This window comes from Strigops habroptila, chromosome 5, assembly GCF_004027225.2.
Source record: "Strigops habroptila isolate Jane chromosome 5, bStrHab1.2.pri, whole genome shotgun sequence".
NCBI lineage: Eukaryota > Metazoa > Chordata > Aves > Psittaciformes > Psittacidae > Strigops > Strigops habroptila.
In genome coordinates, this window is record NC_044281.2 from 82,641,901 (window position 1) to 82,662,483 (window position 20,583).

The 20,583-nt window shown below is 47.0% G+C and overlaps 1 protein-coding gene across 5 annotated transcripts in view; it reads left to right on the top strand.

Moving 5' to 3' along the window:
• The window catches only part of LRRC27 (leucine rich repeat containing 27), a 32,154-nt gene extending 11,571 nt beyond the window's left edge, over positions 1 to 20,583 (top strand). For 2 of the 5 annotated variants that reach the window (XM_030488566.1, XM_030488565.1), the window contains exons 5-9: positions 3,438 to 3,590; positions 7,546 to 7,792; positions 9,193 to 9,282; positions 14,181 to 14,311; positions 16,010 to 16,279. In XM_030488566.1, the coding sequence (XP_030344426.1) occupies positions 3,438 to 3,590; positions 7,546 to 7,792; positions 9,193 to 9,282; positions 14,181 to 14,232 (542 nt within the window). In that variant the 3' untranslated portion in view covers positions 14,233 to 14,311; positions 16,010 to 16,279. Of the gene's footprint in view, positions 1 to 3,437; positions 3,591 to 7,545; positions 7,793 to 9,192; positions 9,283 to 14,180; positions 14,312 to 16,009; positions 16,280 to 18,939 lie in introns of those variants that run through there. The other 3 variants (XM_030488567.1, XM_030488568.1, XM_030488569.1) reach the window with 3 other exon arrangements.

A 20,583-nucleotide genomic window follows, 5' to 3' on the forward strand; every position in this document is an offset into this window, starting at 1 on the left:
TGTTGTAGTTCTAGTTTGTAGTCAAGTATTTCTTCCTTTATGCCTTTTGCTTGTTTCTCTTGGCCAGTCTGCCTGCCTGGGATATTCCCTTGATCTGTGGCACCAGGTAAATCCTCTTTTCCGACCTCTCCTCAGAACTCAGCACTCCATCAGACACTGGCAGGCCCATTCCACATTGCTCCCTCAGAACCTTAACTCACAGTAAAGCAGTATGTCTGGTTTGCACCTAACATGTGGTACGTGGTGGGGCAGTCAAATTGTCATCAACTGCTTCTCCAGGGATTGCAACAAATGATGTTTTCAGTCCCATTCAGTTTCTCTATCTCACCTTGGCTGCAGTTTGAGCACAATTCCAGAGTAACCATTCAGGCTGTTCTGGTGTACACTGGTCCTCAGCTGGAGTTCAGCTTTAGCAGGCTTCAAAGTAATAATCCTGATTAAAATCTGAGAGTTGTAGTTCTAGCTCTGGCCTGTGAGGAAAAGAACAAGTGTTGAGTGGTTTTGAGATCAGAGCTGGGTTTTCCTTACCTCTCAAGTAAGTAACTTTGTTGGTGTTGGGATGGCAAAATGCAGGTTTTCTTGCACTACGGGTAAGTTACCAGTCAGCTCTTGCCCTGCGGCTGATCAAAAATACAGATCAACAATGGAAAATCAGGATGTAGTTGAAAAGAAGTAAGTTTTAGGTGCATTTGTTCTCCATTTCAGTGGAACTGGAACAAATCTGCATTCCGTGGTGGTAGCAGGATGGCGCTGTAAGTTCTTTGTGTAGTTTTGCATGGAGCAGGTTGTACCTGGTATCTCCTTGATGTGAAGAATCCAGTTGTGCCTGGGTTTCAAGGCTCCCCTCCAAGGGAATGCACCCAGAAGGATCCAGCACTGTCCTCATCCTGATGCTTGGAAAACTGCTCTGTGCACCCCGGACCCCCGAGCTGCTCCGTTGCCTCAGGCTGGGTTGGATTTTCCCAGGTGCACTCTGTCAGTCTTGCAGGAGCTGACATTTCCAGAGAAGGAACGTCAAAGGGTTGTTAATCACACGGTAACGTTTGTTTTGTAACACTCCTTTCAGCTTTAATTGCTGGTAATTTACAATCAAATGGCTGTGCTTAGTAATGTATTTGTCATTTCCGCAAGTCAGGTTTTACAAGAGCAGTTTAAAAGAGCAAACACGCTATTTTATACCGTAATGAGCGAAGCACATCGACACAGGCAGAATGTGAAGCAGCCAGCCTGTAGAGAGTGAGCAGATCAGGCTGTGAATGCAGATTTGAAGTGTGACTCCAATAATACAATGTGAAACCATTATGAAATACAATATCTCGATGTGGTTTCAATGCTGCACTCCCTAAATACATCATTATAAACCACGTGTCATACTAAAATAAATGTCAGGGCAAAATATGGTTATTACCTTCCTTCTGGAGACGGCACGTTGCTGTTTGAGAGATTTAACAGATTTCAACTGTTGTGCTCTCAAGATTGACTGAAAGTATTATTTAATTCTGCCAACCCCGTTGGGGGGGAAAACTGCAAATTCTGGTTTACATCTATGAAACAGAGTTTATAAATATGTATAAACACAAACAATGAGCACAAATCTGATCCTGGAAAGATTGTGTGTGTTTGGCATGCCCCTGGCAGCAAGCGGAACGTGAGGGATGGCTCCCACCACCCCGACAGCTCCTCGTGGCACGTGTCACCGGTGCTGCATGTGCCTTGGTCGTGGGGTTGGACTAGATGAGCTTTGAGGGTCACTTCCAACCCAAACTGTTCTGTGATTCTAGGATTCTATGAGCTAAGCAGGAGGCAGGCAGCTGGCGAGGTGTGTGTGGCCCTTGGGAGGCCAGAGATTTAGGTCCCTCTATCCATCATCATCCAGGGATGGCGGCTGGGGGTGAGAAGCGAGGTAGACCCAGTGATTTCAGAGTTAGAAAATCAGAACAATGCACTAGAAAGAAGGAAAAAATAGTTAAAATCTTTAATTCTTTTAATATTAAAAAAACCCCCACCCCAATATAGGGTAAAAAACGGATTTATCAACACCATCAATTCCATTCACTTACAAGTAGAAGCACAGAGCAGCAACTGGGGATTGTACTGGTTAGCTAAACTGGTGTGAACAAGTTCATTTTGTCTAGCCTAACCTTGAATTTTAGGCAGAAGCTCTTCCCTGTGAGGGTGCTGAGGCGCTGGCACAGGGTGCCCAGAGAAGCTGTGGCTGCCCCATCCCTGGCAGTGTTCAAGGCCAGGTTGGACACAGGGGCTTGGAGCAACCTGCTCTAGTGGAAGGTGTCCCTCCCCCTGGCAGGGGGCTGGAACTGGAGGAGCTTTAAGGTCGATCCCAACCCAAACCAGTCTGGAATCCTGCGATTCTATGAATAGGGTGAACAATTTGGTTAGAGAATTTTAAAGCTAGAAATCAAAAAAAAATCAAATTAGAAAACAACATTATAGGATTGCAAAGCTATTAAGGAGGATATAAGGGGAAAAAAAAAGGTAAAAGGAGAAAAAGCATGCAAACAATAACAGCAATGACAGAGCCTGGTTTATACAAACTCATGTGCAACATCTCAGAAACCCAGATGCACAATGTCTGAATTCATCAGGCAGGGTCAGTGCTGGCCGTGTCCCTGGCGCAGCTCAGGGATGTGCTTGCAGGCTGGAAGAGGCAAAAGTGCTTGACAGAGGAGATGGTGGGTTTGAGTTTAATTAAGTGGTGCAGTACATGTTTGCCTGGTCCCGTGTACATCTGGTGCAAACCCTGGCGCTGGTTTCAACTCCGATTTACTCACCATAGTCTCAGGCTGAAGAGCCTTGGTTAAGCACAGCAAGTCAACAGCACTAGTGTTGTGTGGAGTCACTGCCAAGCAGCAAGCCAGCATTTCAGTGTGCTCAGTCTGGGCTGTCCAGAGCAGCCAGAGGTCTCAAAAGAAAAGTACAGCCCCTCAGGAATTCGGGAATAATCTTAGGTATGGCGGTATCAGCGACACTATGCATATATAAAAATATTGGTTACTTGTAGCAATAAAACCAGCAAACTAAAAATCACAAGACTTGGCTAAATGAATAATTTAAGGTGGTCTATAGTGTCTGCATGTGTAATAATGGTCATTATCACAGAAATCACAGACACAGTGCTTACCAGTCATTCCCTTTGATTCCACTGCTGTAACTGTCAGTCACTGCAGTTCATCATCATCATTGGTTGGTTTGTGTTGGAAGGGACCTTAAAGCTCATCCAGCTCCAACCCCTGCCACGGGCAGGGACACCTTCCACTAGAGCAGGTTGCTCCAAGCCCCTGTGTCCAACCTGGCCTTGAACACTGCAAATTCACCCATCTTGCCAAATGCTGAAAGGTTGGGCCTGATGATCTTTGGGATCCCTTCCAGTGTGGGCTGTTCCATGGTTCTGTGTTTGCTAAACTGTGACTTTTTCACAGGACGCTTGACTTCGCTGACAGCTTTGAATCTGAGACACTGTCCCCTTGAATTTCCTCCTAAAGAGGTCATACAAAAGGGATTAAAATCCATCCTGTCCTTTCTTCGGGATTCAGGGAATGGAAACGTACTCTGCATGGAGCCAGCCACTTCAGGTGTGTTGGAGGTGTATTTGTGTGCACTTACTGTGATTTGTTTTGAGAACAGTGTGAACCAAGGGATGCTTTCCTGGTGGCTTTTCAGTAATGGGTGTCATAGAATCCCAGACTGGTTTGTGTTGGAAGGGACCTTAGAGTTCATCCAGCTCCAACCTCCTGCCACGGGCAGGGACACCTTCCACTAGAGCAGGTTGCTCCAAGCCCCTGTGTCCAACCTGGCCTTGAACACTGCCAATACCTGGCTTGCAGAGAAAAGGTTCATCCACACTCCAGAAGTCTGACAGTGTTTTCTGTGCTTTGGTCCTGGGTTTGAGCCCACGTTCCTCAAAGACACAATTTGCCCTTTATCACGCTTTCTCCTTCTTTTGTTCCACAGTGTCACAGTTATAAATTCACATTAGGAGGGTAAAATTAAGAAGTTGTCAGCAGAGAGGAAAAGATGCAACGTAATTTGTATTATTTATGGTCTGATAGATTCCAGAAGTCATTAATAATAGAAATACTGGGCATGTTCCCACAGAAGACCTCTTCTCATACTTAAGCTTTCCTGTAATGAAGGCTAATTACTCTGGGTACCATTAGCATCCGACTGGAATTAGTGGTGTTAAAATGTGATATCATTAAAGGAATGCAGTAAATTCAGGGCATGAATGAGCCACTTGAAGTGCTAAGCCATGTGCTGAGAGAGAAAAATGTCAGCTCCAAATACCATGACACTGAAATGAAGTCAAAATACTGATGTAAAGATAATGACTATATATGTTTTTATTAATCCCAAGTACATGTATGGTATCATTGAAGAGACCCACGCGCAGTTCCAGAACCTCACATGATTATTGTCTGGGTTTTAAGACCTTGTTTAGAATTCTTGTTTTGAGACAAATGACATCCCAGTAGCGTGGCTTCATTCCCACTATTTACCTCCAGATTTCACCACATGTTAGCATGACTTGGGAGCCAGCACTGCATTTTCCAATATAGACAAGTTTCATCTGCATCATTCGTGCTCAATGTTTGTATCTATTCTTCCATATTAGTGGACTTTTGCCAAGGGCCTGTAGGGACAGGCCAAGGGGAATGGCTTTAACCTGCCAGAGGGGAGACTGAGATGAGCTCTGAGGCAGAAGCTCTTCCCTGTGAGGGTGCTGAGGCGCTGGCACAGGGTGCCCAGAGAAGCTGTGGCTGCCCCATCCCTGGCAGTGTTCAAGGCCAGGTTGGACACAGGGGCTTGGAGCAACCTGCTCTAGTGGAAGGTGCCCCTGCCTGTGGCAGGGGGTTGGAGCTGGAGGAGCTTTAAGGTCCCTTCCAACACAAAATGTTGGCTGATTCTATGAAAGAGCTCTTGATTTTGCTTCTGAAGATGTGCAGACTGAAGATCACCTGTCTGCTCTTCTCCCTTTCCCCGTCTGTGGGAGGTGAGGCAGTGTTAGCTTTCAGAGCTCCCTTTCTCTCCTCAGCACAGCAGTTCAGCACTAATCACAGCTGATCTCTGTTCAGGTTAGTGTTGAGGTGAGAGGCTTGTTTGGCAACCAGCAGAGGCATGTGTGACAGTGCTGTGGTTTGTGAGTGAAGTGGACGGGCACAGCTGGCTTTCCAAGGTCACTCGTGTTTGTTACCCGCTTCCTTTCAAAATAAACACCTAGTGTACTGGAAACACTCCAGTGATTTGTTTTGGTTTTTAACTCCCCTTCAGCGGTGCAGTGTTGAACATCACCAGGGCTTGGTTAGAATCCTTCAAAATAGCAAATCCAAAGTATTTTTTCTGCTGATTTTTGTCTGCATAAGGATGTGGGATCGTGTTCTGTTCTGTTGTGCATAGTTCCAACACAATGGATTAGAATGAGAAGATGATTATAATTATGCTCTGGAACAGCGTTGTAACTTGTGTTGTTATGTTTAATGTTAGTTTAGATAGCGGTATATTTAAAGAAAAATAATCCCATGGACTTTAATATTTAGAATCTGTGGGCATGCACATGAAGTTTGGGAACCTTCTGTGATATGCAGGAGTTTTTTGCTCCCTCCCACACGGCCCATCTGTTCATGTTGGATGCGAGCAGTGTGTAAGAAGTAGTATATACATACTTCATGCAGAGAAGATAACAGAATGTGCCTTGCAAGAATGCTTTTTCTCTAAAATGTGAGAGGAAGAGGAAGATGAAATCCAAGGTGTTTCTTCTCTAGGATTCAGGGAACCTCCTGAGTGTATAGAACCAAACCTTTGGGCAACTCAGCATCTCCCAGCACCACAGTGGAGGTGAGGAGCTGTGACAGATGTAGCTGTTGTGTTGCTCTCAGGGCAGCAGCAGATGTAGGTACAGACCTGCCCCAAAAGGTGGAGGAGCTCTGTGATAGTCACCTACTGCTGAGCTTGGCTCTGCTGTGGGTACCTGAATAACTTAAACACAGTAAGTAACCAGTAAGTAGACATAACCAGTCTCCATAACCAGTAAGTAGACATCACGCTTTGTATGCAGCGTAGGTACGCCCTAGAATTGGTCATTGTCATGTAAATATGAAAGATCACTGAGTAAGTTCAGTTGTGTGTGAAGATTAATACCTATAACGGTGTAATAAAGGTAGATTTGTTTAAGCTGAGATGCCAGTTGGGATGAAATGCAGAGTGTGCTGGAGCTTTCATCACTACTTTGGTTGTTGCCATTACATCACATTACATATTTCAATTGATTATCTTAAGAGATCTTTCCTGTTTTGACTCACAGATTGCATTTGGGCACTTGTAGTATGTTAATGATTATTGTATCTGTTTGCTTTGCATTTTCACTTCCTCTGATACATGGAACATATTTTTATCTCCTATTCATCATGCAGAGAACTCTTGTCTTTAATTCAGTCATACACCGTTCATGTAATACTTATTTATACCCAAATCTACATTGGCAGCCTATGAATGCTGCAGAAAAACAAAGTGAGAGAAAAAGTGAGGGCTGTATGCAGCCCGAACTCAGTCCTGTATGCACACACATTATGGGAGTCTGTTTTTAACCTCAGCGTGGAGATCCTGGTGCAAAGCTGGGATTTTCCCCTTTGGTGTCCTGCTCTGGTTCAGAATTCCCTGTTGATTACACAGCGTATTTGACAGGCCACATCTAAACCTTGCTGATGTCCATGGCAGGCTGGAGATGGGTACTGGTCAGCCCCAGATGAGGCTGCAGACACTGGAAAGACAACAAGGGACCTTCAGCGAGTCAGTCTGTGGATGATACTGTGAGCCCTTGATTTGTGCAGGGTGTTGAGGAAAAGTGGCTCTTAAACCCGGTATAAGTCACAGAATCCCAGACTGGTTTGGGTTGAAGGGACCTTAAAGCTCATCCAGTTCCAACCTCCTGCCACAGGCAGGGACACCTTCCACTAGAGCAGGTTGCTCCAAGCCCCTGTGTCCAACCTGGCCTTGAACACTGCCAGGGATGGGGCAGCCACAGCTTCTCTGGGCACCCTGTGCCAGCGCCTCAGCACCCTCACAGGGAAGAGCTTCTGCCTCAGAGCTCATCTCAGTCTCCCCTCTGGCAGGTTAAAGCCATTCCCCTTGGCCTGTCCCTACAGGCCCTTGTCCAAAGCCCCTCTCCAGAAACTTCAAGTAAAGCATTGAGTACTTAACAAAACTGATGGTAAGTTGAATCAGCTTCTGCGGGGTGGAACTGGTAAAAAGCTGGGTGAAGAGTTTCCCGAGGTGCGAGGTACATGAATTACCAGTGCAAAGGAAGCCCCGGTTCTGCTCGCATCCATCGACAGACTGCTGGTTTCTTCCAGAACACAGATGGCTTTAAACTTTGTGAAAAATCTTTGAGCATAAAATATGTGTTAAAAGAAAAAAAGACCAACGAATCCCACTTTAACTTAGATTGATTGACTGGCACTGTCTGAGCGCTGCGTTGCGCTTAACCCCCATGAATGGATAAATGGGATTACAGCCCTCTCCCTTCAATCCCAGCAGGAACACCACCGGTTGAGAAGCCGAACCTGAGTGAGCTGTTGCAGTCCAGTCTGGATTTGTCACAGGAGTGGCCAAACAAAGAGGAGAGGCGACGGTTCCAGGAGCTGCGGGCAGAAGCCATAAGGAAGGAAGAGGAAGAGCTGCTCGCTGAGGGCCGTGCCGGTGCAGCCCCCGGCGGGAGTGCAGCGGGGAGCAGGCTCCCACAGAAGGCGCAGCTCTACCCGCGCTCGGCGGGCCCTGCCAGGTGACTGACCCCCTCGCTGTGGTGCACCAGGAGGGTCTCGCAAGTGCTGCAGGCTCTGCGCTTCTACTGGGAAGTACAAAGGCAGTTCAGTATGCATCATTACAGGCACTGGCAGATGTGTGTTTGATGAATAAATGCTATTTCTGACACAAGCATAGAGAACACAAACCCAACTTTCCTATTTTCTATTATTTTAAATATTAAAACCCACTATCAAACTTTTGTATTTTCTCATTTACTTCCTTTTTTATTCCGATTTTGATGATTGTCCCCTTGAATGTCCAGATTCATTCCACTGAAAAACAATAGAATTTTATAATACAGAATAACGAAGGGCTGTAGGATCCTGCAGGTACTTTGATTTTTCATTTCTAGTATATGCAATGTGATATAAATAACTCTGTATAAATACAAGATGATACATTCAATTCCTTTGCATTTGCATACAAAGCATTTAACAAATGCTTTCTTTGTCACATTTCACAATAATGCAAACCTCATTTGGGAAGTACCTTTTTGTGTAAAGGAGAGAATAAACACACTGCAAATGTTCTTAATTTTATTTTATCAATTTTTCCCATGATAGCAATGATTTGTTTCCCCCAATATTCATGAACATTTTTATTGGTACTTAAAAATCACTTCTCAACACTAGTTTTTAAGCTGACTGATTTTACTTAAGTATCAATCACTTGAGGAGGTTTCTCATTTCAAACAGAAACAGAAAAAGGACTTTGATGTTTACTGTGAGTTTTCTTTCTTGCCTTCTCTCTTTGCCTCCTCACCCTTCTGTGTTCCCTCCCTCCACACTCTGGTGTCACCCAGGAACACAAAGCACTGTAAGTCGGTAGCAGAAGCCACGTGCTGGATTAGTGGGGCAGAGGCAGGGGGGATCTCCAGACATCAGATCGACTGATCTGGGAGCTTCTCCCTCCTACCTGTGTGCTCCGTGCTCACTGCGGGGCCTGTGACAAGGACCGGGGGGCACAGTCTGTCCCAGTGGGTGCCCCACACCTCAAGTGCTCACGGTTTTTAGGGGTTTGGGGTTTTGAAGTACCAACAGTATGGGAAAACCTTGGAAAATTCATGGTTTGTGCCTAACTTTTCCCCTCATAACGCAGCCTCGGGCTTGCAGTGGGGTTATGAAGTAATTCATTTGGTAAATTACTTAAACGTGGGGTTTACTTTAAATACTTTAATGGTTATATTGAAATGAAACGGTCCTGCTCGTAAGCAGGATCACTAGTAGATAAACCCTGCATTGTGACTGTGTATATCCCCATCATTAACTGTGCCTGGTTTTCTATGCAGTATTTAATGAACAACATCAAAGTGTCTGTTTTAAAAGGAGCACAAACCACCCAGAGAAATGCATTTACTGAGTGTCTGCCCTCTGACAGGACGCTGCAGGTGAAGCGAGTGGAGAAGTGCCGGTCGGCAGCAGAGAAGGAGCTGAAGAAGGAACGAGCTTTATTTGACCAAAGGAAAAAGCAAGTATCACAATGTCACTGTCTTAAACGTTGTGACTTTGCTGCTTAATAATCGCCTCCTTGGCTGTTCATAAGGAAAGAACTAATTGCAAATATCTGGCACTATAAGTGGAAATACAGAGTGCCTTTCCTTACAGACTGCAGTGCTCCAAGGCAGCAGGAAGGCTGACTGACCAGGCTGCTTACCAGCTCAGCCATGGAACTCCATGAATTCCCATTCCATCCGGGAGAAAATAAATCCATTTCAGTTAATTCATATGTTACATTCCATGGAAGCTTAAATTTAACTTCAGCTTTGCTGACAGAAGGCTGCAGCTAGAGGGCAAACTCTGCCTATGACATAAAGATGTGAGACATCCAGGGTATAAAAAGTGTGTGGATTGAACACACTTTGCTACAAGAACTTGTTCATCTCTGCATGTTTTCCCACTTTGTGCCTACACTTGAACTGCTTTTCAGACATCAGTCCACTTATTACAGAAGAGACCCAAGAAATGAGGTGATGATAGTCCTGATTTGTAGCATCTTAACACCTTTTCTCTTTTCTAACTGGAGCTCTGGAATTCGTGTTACAGAACGCTGTGGTGGCACTCTGGAAGCACCGGCTAGTCGTGTTGTGGAAGGGTGATGTCCTTGATCTGGGGGTGCAGGAGTTGGACCTCTGTGTCACAGTGATTTGGGTTGCATCTGGTGAGCTTTGGTGCTTCCTGAGCATCCCGGCACCAGGAGAGGTGCGGAGCCAGGGAATTCTTGTCTCCTCTTCCCTTCCAGTGAGGCAGGGAATGCTGTTGGTCCTAAGAACCATGTACGTAGGTGCTGGTGTGAGGGCAGTGAGCAGTCGTTTGGGCCAGGGCTAGTGAAAATGAGCTGGCTTCTCCTGCCAGTTCCTTACCCAATGTGTGCACAGCATAGAGTGACCATTGGGAACAGGGCTGAGCTTTCACCTGCCACAACCTGCCCTTCCTCTGAAGTGTGGCTCTTTTATTCTCACCCTCATCCACTCCCTGGTGAGATGCTGACACAAAGGATGCTTCTAGTTGGCCTTCGATGTGAGCGTTCCTTAACTTTATGGGCAGTTCCAGACAGAATATAGAGGTCAAGGGGGAAATACTGGGAAGACTTAAGGATAGTGTCCATAACAATGGAAATGAAGAGGATTGAACTGTTAATGTGCTGGAGAGTGGCAGTACAAGGAGGAGTAGCCTCAAACCTGGTACTGAAATGCAGAAGGGCTGCAGAATCACTGCAGACATTCAGAATTACTGTAGATATTAATGAATAGATGTAATGAGTAGGTATTAATGAGACCCTAATTGGTGCACCCTAAAAATACGATGGGTCAGATTATGTGATCCGGTAGAACTTCTTGTGGTACAACTGTCTACTACTTCGTTATGTTCACTCAGCTCTATTCCTTATCTAGGCTTACCAAGTTTAACCTGTAGTCCAGAGATGAGCCATGTGCTTGTTAACAGTCATTTCATTGCTCTGCTTGGCTTTTGTTCAGATCTGTGTCCTGCTCTTTCCTGCTATTTTCCTCTGCTGAACTGGGAATTGAGGGTGGGTCTTCACAGTTCTCATCTTCCTTGGGTAAGTTAATGCTTCAAGAAGAGGTGCCTGGTGTTTTGTTTCTCTTTGTTAGGAATCAGTATGTCTGATAAGTATCATAACAAGAGTGGTAACATTGACCTCTTAAAGTTACAGCTTTAAAAGTCTGATACAAATTCACCTTTTCAGCAGTAAAGAAATGCTTTGGGAATGGTGCAGCCAGGCAAAGATGAGGAAAGGAAGAAGAGAAGCATTTAGATTCTTACCTGCAAAGGCAGATATGGTATGTAATAGAGAACAGCAAGGTAGGACGTGGGAACCCCCAATCCATCAATGATACCCTTTGATTTATTTTTCTTATGGTCCATACATTTAGATTTAAAACTTAAAAAGAGAAATCCAGGACTCGAAGCACCATCCCCTCAGCAATGGCTTTGCCGACCCTATCTCAGATACCCGTGTGGCCTGTGGCTCCTGCAGGAGCCCCATGTGCAGTGTGGGAGTCACCAGATCCTTCACGATGCTGTTTGGAATCTGTGGCGGCTCCAGTAACCGGCTCTTGGAGGCGTTGGAACAGAAGTGCGTGTGTTGAAATGGGAGTTTGAAATCATTGAACGCCTCCACTGTGAGAGGCAGCCGCTGCCAAACTGAATTGGAAGTCGGCTGGATTTTCTGGTTCGTCCAGGAATTTGTAAACATATGGATATGGAAGGGCATATGGGAGGAGGGGACCTCGCTTCTGGTTCTTCCTGAGTGTGTGTGAGAGGCCTGGGAAGTTTTTTTCTCCAAAGTAACAAAACATTAAACCAAAAATCCAAAAAATCCTGTCCCGTTGGCTTTGCCATTAGATTCATTCCTCATAATGCAGTACTGCAAGAGATGAGGAGCTAAAAATGGATACACACGATTTTTCCAATGCTGTGGTGTGAAAACGAACTGTAGCATAGACACTGAGTAAAGCAGTTAGAGATGATCACTGAGGGAGCTTGGGATGCTCTGGGAGTGTTTCTCTTGCTGTGAGGAATTCTTGCTTCTCAGTTCCATGACTGCTGGACATGCTCCTCCTAACCCTGGAAGTGTAGGAAGGTACCCAATCTTTTCTGAAATGTCAGCAGGTTTAAAATTAAAACGAATTCCATCCCTCAGCAGTAAAAAGGGATCTGTGCAGGTTTAGTGTTACAGTTCATTGATTCTTCCCTGTGAGGGTGCTGAGGCGCTGGCACAGGGTGCCCAGAGAAGCTGTGGCTGCCCCATCCCTGGCAGTGTTCAAGGCCAGGTTGGACACAGGGGCTTGGAGCAACCTGCTCTAGTGGAAGGTGTCCCTGCCCGTGGCAGGGGTTGGAGCTGGATGAGCTCTAAGGACCTTCCAACACAAAACATTACATGATTCTATGATATGGATTTCTTATGAAGGCACTTTCTTTATGGCTCTTCAAAATGGTCATACCAGAACCTGTCCTGCTTCCATGTTCCCACATAAATAAATCGGGGTTGGGCTTGTTCAGCCTGGAGAAGACTCCGGAGAGTCCTTATTGTGGCCTTTCAGTTCTTAAAAGGAGCCTATAAGAAAGATGGGGAGAGACTTTTCAGCAGGGCCTGTTATGATAGGATGAGAGGTGATGGTTTTAAACTAAAAGAGGGGAGTTTCAGGCTGGATGCGAGGAAGAAATTCTTTACAATGAGGGTGGTAGAACACTGGCACAGGGTGCCCAGAGAGGTGGTGGATGCACCATCCCTGGAGACATTCCAGGCCAGGCTGGATGAGGTTCTGGGCAACCTGATCTAGTGGAAGATGTCCCCGCTCATTGCAGGGGGTTGGACTAGATGAGCTTTGAAGGTCCCTTCAAACCCAAACTATCCTATGACTCCATGAAATGTGGAGAATGATGCACTCACTCACTGAGAGTTCTTGAATTTCTCATGTAAACGTTTCTTTAAAAACAAAACAAAGCAAAAGAGCATATAGCGTACTTACAGTGATGTGAGTGATACACACACACAGCGATAACGACCCCTGGGTATGGACAGGGTGCTGTGTGAGCTGAAGTGGTGTTGGTGGCAGGTCTCTGCTTGCGCACGGGCCGAGCACAGGATTGCTCCGTGGGGCACGCGCCGGCCGTGCACGGCTGTGGCTCCTGCTGCCTGTGCGGGAGCGCCCAACCGGCAGCTTTGCAACACGCTCCCACAGCTTCATAGTCACTGTCTTTACTTTTTGCTCTCATATGTAGTGTACTTCTCTGTTCTCTGGTCATCTTGTTAGGGGCAGTTTTCATATTCCTTGAGCATTACAGAGAATATTCCTTTGTTTAACCCTAAATACTCCAGTTTTCACATTGTTCGTGTTGGAATGTCGTTTTCCTGTTCTACAGTAATATGAGATCAAGCTCTAAAGGAAAATATGTATCTACCCAGAAAAAAGAGACAGGACAGAAGTTGGATGATAGACTGTGTTGCCATTCACAGTTACTGCTAATGCGATATTCCAGATTGAACATATATCGATACGTTCTGGCATGTTCCTGCCCCTGCAGGAGGGTGGCTGCTGCTCTGGGCTCTGTGGGTTGTTCTGAAGTCATTAAGTGGCATTTTTAAGTTTCTCACTTTATGGTGGGAGCTTGTGTAAAGCATCACCATTGATCCGAATTTAAATCCTTTCAAAGGATTTGTTTTATCTGGTTTTTATTCCCAGATCTGAGGGAAATGAGACTCTTGTAAGTAAATACAAAATAAATACTGCATTTTGTCTGTGAATCACAGAATCCCAGCCTGGTTTGTGTTGGAAGGGACCTTAAAGCTCACCCAGTTCCCACCCCCTGCCACGGGCAGGGACACCTTCCACTAGAGCAGGTTGCTCCAAGTTACACTTAACTTGGTTAACACTTAGCCAGGTTAGCATCAAGCTGCAGTTTAATTGAAGGCAATAACACATAGGAGTACAAGAGGCAGAACTGAGTTGTAAGACTCTGACTTCAGCCATTGTAGCCTCAGCAGAGCTTGTGAACATAATCACTGTGCTCCACAGCACCAGTATAATTGCACTAAAAGCCAAGGCGCTCCAGCCCAGCCTTCTCACAGCTTTGGGGTTTGATTTACTGGGCTCTGTATCAAGCCCTCTTACAGAAACCAAAGCCTGTTCCTGCTGTGTGACAAGTGGGAAAACACATGGGAAGTGTCTTCCCACACGTGTGTCCCCGGAGCCCAGTAGCCCAGCACCAGCCACAACGCTTCCAGTGGTCACCAGTCATCACTGCAGAGAACTGCAGCCTTCACCACGCTTTGAATTCAATGTGCCACCAGGTTTTAATTGCTGCCATCTCTAGATAATGTGTTACCATTATATTTTGCTGTAGATACTCAAAAAAGCACCATGTGCTACCGATAACTGCAGTTACCACATCCTGAGCAAGAGAGCTGAGAAACAGGACCCTGCTCCTCAGATAGTGGAAGAATGGATGCTGCAAGTAAAAGGTGAAGCTACAAGGTGAGTGCTAAAACTGTTTCTATATAACGCTATTGATGACTTCCATTTATTTTGTCATTATGAAAGTATTCATTTCATTTTTGCCATCCTGTCAAGTAAAGAAATCTTGCACCCCAACCAAGAAACACTGTGGCTAAAGGAGGAAGAAAAAATCTAGTTAATTCCAGGCTTATTAAGTAAAACCCAAAACCTTTTAAAAGAGACTCACAAGCACTTCAAGACATGTCCCTGAGCTCTGTGCATTGGCTCCTTCATGTACAATGCAACACCCAGGCACGAAGCATGCTCCTAAAGCAGTTCTTAATGAATCAGTAATAATTAATTTTAATAATAAACCAATGATGTTATTGTATCTCTGTATCATCTGAACACAGGGAGTGTGAGCCAGGGGCTGACCAGAGACTGAGCACCTCTGGTCCTCTGTGCAGAATGGACTGAACAGATCTCAGGTGATTGATCGCATCACCTTGACAGGCTCATCCCAGAGCATGAACAACTTGTCTCAGTTGTTCGAGTCTGTCAGCGGGGCTGGAAAATACCTGAAAACGCTTGAAGTCGTTCCTCTTTCTGTGAATTTATGTATGAACATGGCCCCAGGTTTTAAGAGCCTGTAAAGTGGCTGGTGAATACGTTTTAGAATGTATTCAAATTGAGTTTCAGGGCTTTTTTCTCTTTGGTTTTAATGTATAAGGAGGAAGTTGGATATGTTCTGTTTTGTGAGTGCAAGTTGCGTTGGTTTGCTCCACTTTGCGCTATCTATCTTTATATGAGGCTGTAACTGGACCAACCGTACAAGCAGGTTCGAGCTGTAATCTCAGGACATAGTAACAGATGTCTGTAAGTCAAGGAAAATTTTAATCAGCTTTAAGGAAAGATACACTATATTACACTGTCTTGTAATATGGAAGAGAGGTGGTTGCAGGTACCAGGGCTATGGCCAGACAGGTCGTACATTACAGACATTACAAGTGCAGTAAATCTGTTTCTTAGCAGGCGTTGGTACCTCAGCGCTGTTGCTGCACGGGCTCTCCTCCTGTGAGGATGTCCCTTTGCACTGAGCGCGCTGCTCTGCGGGACTGCTTTTGTGTTTCTGCTGCCCAACATGATCTTAAATTCAGAGCAAGGCTGTCAAACAGTCATTTGCACATATGCTGCAGGTGGCTCAGCCTCCTGCCCCAGGGACAGCTCAGGCCCTTCAGATTCCTGGTTTGTTAGCGTGCCACCATTTCATCTCAGCCACTGCTTGTGCTGAACCCGCGCGGCGTTCCCCCCTTCAGTCACAGGACTGTCCTCCTCTCCTTTTGTCCTTTGCCATTCCACTGCTTCCTTCGCTCAAAGCCTTCCAGCTTCTGTAGCAGCTGTGCCGAGGACTCACCAAATCCAGTCTGTGGCACTACCAAACCCTCGGCTCTCCCCAGAGCACCATCGGGCTTCTGCACTGAGCGAGGCGGGGGGGCGGCTGCGACATCAATAACGAACTGATTCCATAGATCCCTGCAAGTGTGGGACAGTGCCAGACCCCCCCCAGCATGTGCCCCACAGGGTGCACATTAGCGAAGGCAAGGCCACAGCATGTCCTCATTTTGCTCCCTGTGTCTGTATTTCTTTTTGGCAGAAATGAGTTATAATACTCGAAACTGGGAGCAGAAGGGCCAGTGAATATAGAGCAACTGAAATAATGTTGCTGTGTTTACTTAGATCCCGCAGGGAAAAGAAGCTGGAGCAGCACATCAGACAGCACACGCCAGCGGTGAAAGCAAGGGGGGCGGGAATTAAAAGGAGCTTCCCGAGTGGAAATGAAGAAAGCAAAACAAGACGCTGAGACAGTGAGTAGCTGCTCTTTGGTGGCAGGACAGCAGCCTCGGGGCTCTGTGCTGATGGACGTTGTTAATTTGACATTTCCTTAATGTCACAAAAATCTCCAGTACCAAATATTTTTAAATTGTTAAAAATTAAACCTTGTATTTTTGCTCCTGCCAGAACTGTGCGTCTGTGGTGTACCTGTACCCACGTGCACTGCATGAATACACATGAACATCTGCAGCACTTGGAGTCTTTCAAAAGCAAAGCCAAAATTCTAAGGTAGAAGACAAAACCCAAGGAAAGCATAAGGGGTGGCCAAGGATTGTTACAGGACTCAGTGGATGAGGGTGACGATACTAACCATGGCCTGTACAAGCCAGTCAGTGCAGGTGGTTAATACAGCAATGAGCTGAAATACAGTTATCCATTTACAGTTGGGAAGAGGACTCATAAATCTACACCTTGAGCCATCAGACAATGTCCTGGCTGGGAAGAGAGAACCAAGAGCTGTCCTTACCATTGGTGTAGCTGTAAAATGTATTTGCTTATTGCAGCATTATTCAGAATTCTTTTGTCTGGGCTGAAGCTGCATAGCCTGTGCGAGTGAAGTCACTTCTCTGTCAGTAACATGAGTCAGTGCCTCTGGTTTGTTTGCTGTGCACAGTCAGGACGCGCAGCTCAGGATCAGTGCGGCCTTAAGAGCTCAGACTGATTCTGACTCCCGTGGGTATGAGGTAGCTGCTGGTACAGACTGCCTTCCGCAGCGCTGGGTGGCGATGGCTGGGTGGCAATGGCTGGGTGGTGATGGCTGGGTGACGATGGCTGGGTGACAATGGCCAGGCAGCTGTGCTGGACCTCCCCCAGGACAGCACGTCAGCAACAGGGCCTCCCCCTCTGCTGTCCCATCTCCTTTCCCTTCTGCCTCCTGGGTCTCTCTCTCTGTGTAACACTCCCAGCCGATGACTTTGCCAGATTCAAAAAAGCAAACTGTCCTAGAAATACATTTCCTGAGGGCAGAGCAAGTACACATCAAAGAATCAGACTGGTTCGGGTGGAAGGGACCTTATGGATCCTCCAGTTCCAACCCCCTGCCACAGGCAGGGACACCTTCCACTAGAGCAGGTTGCTCCAAGCCCCTGTGTCCAACCTGGCCTTGAACACTGCCAGGGATGGGGCAGCCACAGCTTCTCTGGGCACCCTGTGCCAGCGCCTCAGCACCCTCACAGGGAAGAGCTTCTGCCAAATATCTAACGCCGTGGCACATTGTGTACCTATCGTGCATTCTAATCAAGCAAGGAATCCCTTTCATTAGTACGTAGGGGTGGTGTCGGTGGTACTGAATGTGGCAAAGCCTTTTCCCAGTGAAGAATTCCATTGTAGTAATAAACAAACCCCTTCTACTGTGCTCCCAAACTTTACTCACTCTGAAGAGGAGCAGCAGTCCATCAAAGGCTGTTCCATTGCAGCTCGTTCTCAGGCAGCAATGAGAACTTGTGCCTGCCTGCAGTCACCCATGTCTGACCCTTTCACCGGCACGTGGGCTTCCAGGTCCCGGGGAGCCCTAGCAATCCCTGCGCAGAAAGAGTGGGAATGCCCACGTGGCTGTGGCCGTGTGAGCTGGTCACACAGAGGCCATGGGTTCAGAGCCTCAGGTTTGCAGTGTCCGCACCACTTCACAGCCCCGGACTTCTGGGAAAAAGAGACCCTGATATTGTTATTTTATATTCTGGTTTACATTTGGCCTCCAAGCCAAAGAGCTCCCCTGCACTGAAGGCACAGCCTCCCTGCTGTACCTGACAGGGCAAACGAGCCAGCGCAGAGCATCTGTCCCGGTGCCAGGAAATGGTGACACTGTTCTAAACTTACCCCCGGTGTCACAGAGCAGAGCTGCTCGTTCCTGAAGGGAGGTGTCAGAGCCACCTATGCCATCAGCACCATGGCATGTAGGAGTGGACTCTGCAGGGCTCCAGCGCCCCACACCGTGGCCTCCTGGCACAGGGCGGGTCCCCCTGCTCTCATGGGTGGCACACGGCTGCGGTTTGGTTCCGTTACTGTTCCCATTAACAACCTGCCCTTTGGGTTCCCACATACACACGTGAGGGTCGGGTGCTGCTCAGCAGGGCCCGTTCCTTGGTCACTGTCCCCAGGGGCTCAGCAGCGGTGGCCACTTGCAGAATGTCTCCGGGCAGCCGCAGCGCCAAGTGCATCTGCACAAGCTGGAGTCAGGAGCCCTGCAGAGCAGAGGAGCTGTTGATGGCCTGCTAATGTCTTCAGAGGGGTCGTTACCACCCGAAAAGGATCCATCACCGGGTGGCGCTTGGGGAACTGGGGGATTTGAGTTCATTCACCAAAGCTGAGCGACTTCCAGCCTTTCAATATGACCATTTGTATTCCAGAGCACTCATAACGCACTGCATAGCAAAAGAAATGATGGTTTAAAATCTCTGGTTGCGTTTCTGTAAAGCAGAATATTTTCATGAGGACTTGTAAGAGCTTTACTGAGTTTCCATCAAGTTTATTACAATTTTGTGAAACTTCTGAGTGAATGAATATGACTCTAAATGTGGTAAAAAGTACATTTACACACCAATATGGAGTTGAGACTACTCACAAATATATTTAGTAGCAATAGGTTTAGTAATACATGTAGTTACTGTTTATTACTTTCAAAATCTGTAGAGCTTTAGTGCTTCCAGCCCTTTTATCAATGGCTTCTGTATTCCTACAAACCAACCTGTGCAACATCAGACATATGCACTGATTTCTGCTCTAATTATATACGCTTATGTGTCCATCCTCTGGGTTTTGCTTTGCTTAAATCCGAGGTTGAAGATGCACAGACCAAGCCAGCAAACCCAACAGGAGTCACTCCCTGGGAGTCGTCTCCCGGCCTTCCCAGGAGATTATCCTGACTCACCAAGTGCAAATTCCAAAGACCTTCTCCAGTCACACGTTGTGATTGCCTGGAATTGTGAAAGCCTGAAGTGGTTCCTTCACAGGGGTGAGAGCTGCAAAAGCCTCCTCTCACTCAGTCTTCCCTTGAGCTTGACAATGTTAAAGCCACAATGACAATCCATGTGCTCTAACCAGCAGTGAGGGCTGCCCCTTGCAGCAGATGTGTGGTAGCTGTGGTACAGAGCCTCCTCGGCCTCTCTGCACATTCCTCTCAAGCACACTTCTGCAGGAGACAAAAATCCTGTGAAAACAAGATGCAGAAGTTACCCCTGAGGTTTGGAGCAGCCATTTGTAACCGTGCTAATATGAGGAACTGTGTACTCTTAGCTAACTCATTCATGAGTGGCACAGCTCTGGCCTTGCGCTGGACGCCCCGGTCCTAGTCATGTCAGCCAGCCTGGGTTTCATCACAAGTGCTGCGTTTAATGTTGAATCATAACTGGATTTAGAGCTGCTCTTCGGATACAACCACATTACAGGAGCTGAACCTGTGCTTAGTGACCTCTGGTACCGCAGGAGCCCTGGGAAGGGGGTCACTGTGCTGAGCTTCACCAGTGGCAGAGGTCTTCCTCCCTCCTTGCTTGCTGTGTTCTCCCTCTGCCCCCAGTCTCTCTGTTGTCCCTGCCATGGTCATCACTTGTCCTCCTGGCACAGCAGAGCTACCTCAGGTGGGTCTGGCCTCCGCGTTCTGCTAAGCCTTACCGTGTTGGAAGCGTTTGTCACAGGGACGAGCAGTAACACCACGGACCTGCTCTGCGGGGACAGAAGCGGCACCGCCCGGCGCGGGAAGATGAATACACAGCAGATGGAGCAATCCCACCCGATCCCGTGGAGCAGAGCTTGGCTGAATGCGGAGGATGTGCAGGGCCGGCCGGGGTGTCCCAGCGCTTCCCATGCTCCTGCCCACCCCGCTGGCTCTGCCACCCGGAGCTACACGTTTTGTGCTTCCTCATCTCCTGTGGGGGATCAATGGGGCTCGGCTCTGCTGCCATCCGGGTGGGGTGCTCAGAGCAGCTCCTCTGGGTTTGGTGTGCTTTTTCTGGATACTATTTATAGTGACGTTGATTTGATCCACTTTTGACAAGGTTTCCTTTGAATCCATGTGTTTATGCAGCCTGTCCGCTGTTCCACACTGGTGCTTGTGCGCTGATCTATTCTGTATATTCCAGAAATGGAATGGGCTGTGTCTGGCGCAAGGTGTGTTCAGCATCACTGGATTTAGTGAGTGCTGTGATGGTGGAAACTGCCTTACTCATTTTAGAATGGTTTTGGAAATAGATTTTCTGTATCACCACGTTGTGAAGGATGCTTCAAAAAAATGCCCTTCTTTCAGAAAATCAGCACAGATTTCCTCGTCCTTGGTGACATTGGAACTCTCTGTGCCTGCGTGTGGTGCTCAGCATGCTTGCAAGGGTTTGCAGCAAGTCAAGGTTGCCTCAGGGCCACAGCTTGTCCTGTCCTCCAGATGCTGCAACATTGGAAAGTTTCCATAATAAATAATACCAAAGTGTGGA